The sequence below is a fragment of the Triticum aestivum genome, chromosome 1A (assembly GCF_018294505.1).
Source record: "Triticum aestivum cultivar Chinese Spring chromosome 1A, IWGSC CS RefSeq v2.1, whole genome shotgun sequence".
Lineage (NCBI taxonomy): Eukaryota > Viridiplantae > Streptophyta > Magnoliopsida > Poales > Poaceae > Triticum > Triticum aestivum.
Genome location: NC_057794.1, coordinates 464103948 through 464110281, shown reverse-complemented (window position 1 = coordinate 464110281; position 6334 = coordinate 464103948). Strand labels below are relative to the sequence as shown.

The following is a 6334-nucleotide window of genomic DNA, read 5'->3' as shown; positions in this document are numbered from 1 at the left end:
ACGGTTTGATGGATGACGTTGGAGATGTCCTGGGAGGCTTAATCAAAACATAGGTGAATCACTCACCAAGCATACATCAATAACAAACAGAGCACCGTTAACCAGCAGATCATTCACCGCCAAAAAAAAAACGCGTAATGGTCTTTTCTTCGGGGCATCAGCGCTCGCTTTGCTTCCCGCTCGGCAGCATGTTTTTGCTCGCTCCCTCGCCCGCTGGCTCACACTGGCAGCATGAGGCCCCTCACACAAAGGGCCTTGCCTGCCAACTGAACCGTTTCGCCCGTGCAGGGCACAGCGCTGGGACTCATGCATGGGTGGGATAGATAGCCGGCGTTTTCGGCGTCGGCTCCAGCGCCTCTTCAGTCTTCAGCCCTGGAGACAGAGGCAGCTCTTCTTCCTTTCAGTAGTTGTCTGTCTTTGAGCAGAGCCACCTCCAATCCAGCCAGAGCGCCTGCCTGCCTGCAGAGCGATGATGGTTTGTGCTACGCAGCCGAAGCTGGCCTGAGAAATTGATCAGTTTAGTGCTCACGCGTGTGTGTTTTTGTCTGAATTAATCCAGGCGCTGAGCGAGAGGCAGCCCCAGTCGGAGAAGAAGGCCCCCCGGGCGAGGCCCATGTCGGGAAAGGCCGTCTTCGTGCTCTGCGCCACCAGCTTCTTCGTGGGGCTGCTGCTCAGCGGCCGGATGACGGTGCTGACGCCGCCGGCGTCGGGCAGCCACGGCGGCTCCAGGATCGCCCTCTTCTCCGACGACGACTGCGAGCACATGCGTGTAAGTGCCACTACCGTTCGATCACACCATTTTTTCGTTCGCTCGACGCAAGCACACCACCACGTACGTATACATTGTTGTCGATCCTGCATGCGGCTTGGTTCATCGTTCATTTTTTTTGGTTTTCAGAAGCTGGAAGAAGAGAGCAACCCGAACGATGTCATGAACGAGGTGACACGAACCCACCAAGCCATTCGGTAAGCACCTATCTTATTCCCGACAGTCAAGTGCCAATCGTACTATACTGATGTTGTTTACGGATGTATGTATGTGGTGGTGCAGGTCTCTTGACAAGTCGGTGTCGTCGCTGGAGATGGAGCTGGCGGTGGAGCGCGCCAAGAGGAACGGCGGCCTGGGCGCGGCGGTGCCGTCCAAGGGCCTCCCGAAGGTGTTCGTGGTGGTGGGCATCAACACGGCCTTCAGCAGCAAGAAGCGGCGCGACTCGCTCCGCGACACCTGGGTGCCCCGGGGCGACAAGCTCCGGCAGCTGGAGAAGGAGAAGGGGGTGGTGGTGCGGTTCGTGATCGGGCACAGCGCCACGCCCGGCGGCGCGCTGGACCGGGCCATCGACGTGGAGGAGGCGGAGACGAGGGACTTCATGCGGCTGGACCACGTGGAGGGCTACCACGAGCTCTCCTCCAAGACCAGGATCTACTTCGCCGCCGCCGTCGCCACCTGGGACGCCGCCTTCTACGTCAAGGTCGACGACGACGTGCACGTCAACCTAGGTACGTGCGTATATGTACCACACGCAGCAGTAGACTGGACTTGCTACGAGTTTGTACGTCCCGTGGCTCCGTCGAGCTTAGTTGTGTGGTGGTTGTGCGTGCAGGGATGCTGACGAACAGGCTCGCCAGGTACCGGACGACGCCGAGGGTGTACGTGGGGTGCATGAAGTCCGGCCCGGTGCTGTCGCAGAAGTAATCTAGTGCACCGAGCTGAATAGATTGATCGTTTTGCCATGCCATTCGCTGATCTCTCGCCATGGGTGTGGGTGTTGGTGGCTGCAGGGGCGTCAAGTACCACGAGCCGGAGTCGTGGAAGTTCGGGGACGAGGGGAACAAGTACTTCCGCCACGCCACGGGGCAGATCTACGCCATCTCCAGGGACCTCGCCTCCTACATCTCTATCAACCAGTAAGTACAATCTCCAGTACATCCTAGGGTAAATGATCTTGTAAATTGACGTTGTTGGCTGATGATTTTCGTCGTACGATGATGGATGTGCAGGCCGATACTGCACCGGTTCGCGAACGAGGACGTGTCGCTGGGCGCGTGGCTCATCGGGCTCGAGGTGGAGCACGTCGACGACCGGAGTCTCTGCTGCGCCACGCCGCCAGGTACGTAGTACAGCACCTCCGTAGTCTAAAACCAATCTCTTCTGCAGTGTTATAATCTGTGAAGCTGATCTGCTCTGCTTCTCCTTCTCCGTGCATGCAGACTGCGAGTGGAAGAAGCAGGCCGGGAACGTGTGCGCGGCGTCCTTCGACTGGTCCTGCAGCGGCATCTGCAAGTCCGTCGACAGGATGAGGGCCATCCACAGCGCCTGCGGCGAGGGCGACGGAGCCGTCTCCAACTTCGCCGCCGCCTGATCGGCCGCGCCGCCCCTAGTGTCGACCAAGCTATGTTACATGCTTTGTGTTTTTGTCAGACTTGAAAACTATCATCAGAGAAAGGAACCGGCTGTAGTTTCCGGCCGGCGGCAGGTAAACCGTAGAAACGTGGCGGCGTTTTGAGAACAGAGCATCTCGTGGTTTGGTGATCCAACCGAAGGTCATGTCTTCTTTTATTAGTTTGCAAAAAAAAGTCTTCTTTTATCAGGACAGGAGTATCTAGCGAACGTCAGAGTATAACAAGTTTAGTTGACGAGCATGACAAATACTCCTAAGTTCATTTTTACCAGAATATTGCCGTGCTTGCAACTAAATTTATCATCCTTGCATCAATATAAATTGTCATGAAAAGCATTCGATTTGTTATGCCTAAAAATCTGACGTCGGATTTTTAGCAATTTTATTTTATTAAGCTTTGGAGGTTGCAAAGCTTAGCTTTTACCTAAGTTAATCATTTGTTCATGTAAAAACAAAGGTTAATCATTTGTATGTCCATTGTTAGGTTCCAAGCCAGTGCCTAACAACTTAGTTCTGTAAATCACGGGCAAACTGTTAATTATCTTTTCTTTTTGCGGGGGAAATCGATGTTAATTATCACTGCTACCATGCTTTTCTTGTGACTGCACTCGCCTTCTGATGAGTCATCACACTTAGTTATGATCCTTCGAAATTTGATGGATCATTTGGTCCATTGTCATCAATCAACCTTTTCTTGTTTTATTTAACAACTTTGCTCTAACTAACTTTTTCTTATGGTAACATATTTATGTCTAAAAATGTGAAAGTCTAATAAATTAGGCGTGTTTCTCAATCAACTTCTGAAACATGTTGATATAGAAACAGTTCCACACAAAAATAATACTCCCTCTGTAAACGAATATAAGAGCTTCTAAACGCTTTTATATTTGTTTACAGAGAGAGTAACTGTTTCATCTTCATCTGTCCGGCCCATAAAATGTGAGTCCCCAGGTTCTAGTTAACCTCAGAGATCACATTAGAGGGCACATATTTATAAGAAGGAGCTATTGTCAAACTACATTCTCAATAAGAAACCTAAAGTCATGACATCGTAATGCTGGAGTTTTCTTGATATAGACTGAAGACAAACATAGACAGAAGCAAGCCCAATACAAATCTTTATACTACCTAAAAAATAGTAAGGTTTTTTTCCGATTCCTATTTAAGTATTTATCTCTTGTTGCGCCACGTATAGGCTAAATGGTAGATGGCGCACACCCCTACAGTACGTAGGTTTCTAAGTGGTCGGTGCATCAGGTAAGGCCTATACACCAGCCACTTAGAAACCTAGAATGACCGGTGCATCAGATAGGGTCTATTTATTTTCTGTTTTTGACATTACACTGGTATAAAAACGCTCTTATATTACGAGATGGAGGGAGTATCATTGAAATTACTGAAAGAAAATAATACATGAACTTAGTTATTTATTTAATTCTAGAAGCATATTCATATATTTTTTCAGAGTTTGTGCCATAGAGATAGATACATGTCTAACAAAGTAACAAGGGAACAACAAGGAGAGATTTTAGAAGAATTTGCGAGGGCCGCTATGCTAGCTGCAATAAATATATGCAACATTTTTTTTCGGAAAAGCAAACGAAGAACTAAGAATCATGAGTAAAACTAGGGAAAAAAATGCAGCCCTCACAAATGCTTTTTTGTAAGGATAATAATATATTTTCCTATTTTTATTTAAGCCAAGAACTAAGAGCAACTCCAATGTGGCGACCCATTTCGTCCGTGGGCGTCCGTTTAGGTCGGCGCGGACACAAAAGTCGGCCCAATGCGCCGACCCAGACGGATGCGCGTCCGCTTTTCGTCCGCGGCTGACCCATTCCCGGCCCATTTTTGAGCCGGATTTGAGTTGGCGCGGACAAGAGACGGACGCGCGCGCGCTCGCCTTCTCCTCCCCCGGGCCCGCTGGTCGGTGGCACATTGGCCTCTCCCCATCCAACAGCAAACCCTTGCCCGCCTCCTTCGTCGCCGACGCCGCCGCCTATTTTTTTCTGGTGACTCTGCCAGCTGCCGACACCGCAACATCTGCTATGCAACGCCGCCACCTCCCACGTCGCCCGCCACCGCCATCTTGCCGCCGGGGAACCGACAGCTTCCCACCCCCGCTCATCCTCGACACAGCCGCGACCGCAAACCAAGAAGCCGCCTCGCCGCCCCGGCCAGATCCTCACCGGCACGCTCGTCGGACGCCCGACAGGGCAGCTAGCTGGTTCGTGCATGCCGCGACTCCCTTCGCCGGCCGTCTCCTTCGTCGACGCCCGCAAGTTGTTCGACAATTTGTCAAGGTACAAAATGGACTCCGCCGACGAGTTCTTTTTTCACAGTTTCCTTTGCGACTCCGACGATTCGTCGTCCAATGACGAGGAGGAGATACTAGTTATCCTGTTGGTCCATCACCACCTCAATAGCCAGCGGGCGTTGTTGTGTGGCTCCATTTTGGACCACCTTCTGGCGTTGAATCGCAACCGAGAGAGCGGGCATTTCCTTTTTTGAAAGGACTACTTTGATACAACAAATCCGTTGTTCAAACATCAGAAATTCCACCGCCATGTCTGTATGAGTAGGCATCTTTTCAACCGTATTAGAGAGGGAGTGGTCGGCTATGATGACTATTTCGAGCGCAAAGAGGATGCCGTTGGAAAGATTGGTTTCTCCTCTTATCAGAAATGCACTGCCGCCATCCCAATGCTTGCGTACGGAGTGCCCGATGATCTCATTGACGAGTATGTCCGTATGAGCGAGTCTACATGCCTAGACTCCATGTATAACTTCTGCAAGGCTGCTATTGCTGTGTTTGGCCCTAAGTACTTGAGAGAGCCGACTCCTGAAGATGCAACCCGTTTGTTGGCGATGAATGCCAGCAGGGGCTTCCCAGGGATGCTTGGCAGCATAGACTGCATGCACTGGGAGTGGAAGAACTGCCCTTTTACTTGGCAAGGGCAGTATAAGGGCCATGTCAGGGCTTGCACTGTTCATACTAGAGGCCGTGGCGTCTCAAGATCTCTGGATCTGGCACTCTTTTTTTGGCATGGCCGGATCACACAATGATATAAATGTGCTTCAGCGCTCGCCGATGTTTGCTAGGCTTGCCGAAGGCAACAACCCACCGGTGAACTTTACTATCAACGACCACAACTACGACAAAGGATACTACCTGGGTGACAATATCTATCCTCAGCGGACCACTATTGTGAAGACAATCCCCAACCCTGTCAGAGAGAAGAGGAAAAGATTTTCCCAAGAGCAAGAGAGTGCTAGGAAGGACGTCGAGCGTGCCTTTGATGTTTTGCTATCTCGATGGGGCATCGTTCGGTATCCTGCTAATACTTGGAGCACGCAGAAACTATGGGAGGTGATGATTGCTTGTGTGATCATGCACAATATGATCGTAGAAGATGAGCGCCCGGAATGTCTGTACGTCAAGGGTTTCAGTTTCAAGGTGAGAAGTTGTGCCTGAGCATGGAGAAGCGGCAACATTTGAACAATCCACCCAATTTCATCATGACATGCGTGATCGAGAAACTCACGTGCAACTGCAAAATGATTTGGTTGAGCATATGTGGGCTCATGTTGGCAATCAATAGATGTATCTTCTTTATTCGACTTGCAAAACTATATGAGACATTTTTACTTTTATTCGACTTGTAAAACTATGATATTTTATTCGATTGAAACTATGTGTGTAAAACAATGCAAAAGTTGTGTGTGAAACAATGCAAAAATGAGCTATTTGTTGAAATAGGGTGGCCAGCCGGCCACGCAGGCACATATGGGTCAACGTGTTGGACGCACTACCAACCCAAATCTAAAACAGGACGGACGCCGAGCGGGTGGCCAATTCAAACGGACAAAAAACGGATAAAAGCACCGTCCGTTTGGGTCGGTCCGTTGAAATTGCTCTAAGCTCAACGAATAAC

General features: G+C 50.2%; 1 protein-coding gene across 1 annotated transcript; it reads left to right on the top strand.

Annotated features, from left to right (window-relative positions):
- Positions 1 to 213: 213 nt before the first annotated feature.
- LOC123056860 (probable beta-1,3-galactosyltransferase 8) lies at positions 214 to 2695 on the top strand. The gene is made up of 8 exons (XM_044480109.1): positions 214 to 475; positions 560 to 769; positions 899 to 966; positions 1052 to 1497; positions 1602 to 1689; positions 1780 to 1905; positions 1999 to 2108; positions 2209 to 2695. Exons 1-8 carry the CDS (start codon positions 470 to 472, stop codon positions 2358 to 2360), a joined length of 1206 nt encoding a protein of 401 aa, XP_044336044.1. The 5' UTR covers positions 214 to 469; the 3' UTR covers positions 2361 to 2695.
- Positions 2696 to 6334: the final 3639 nt, after the last annotated feature.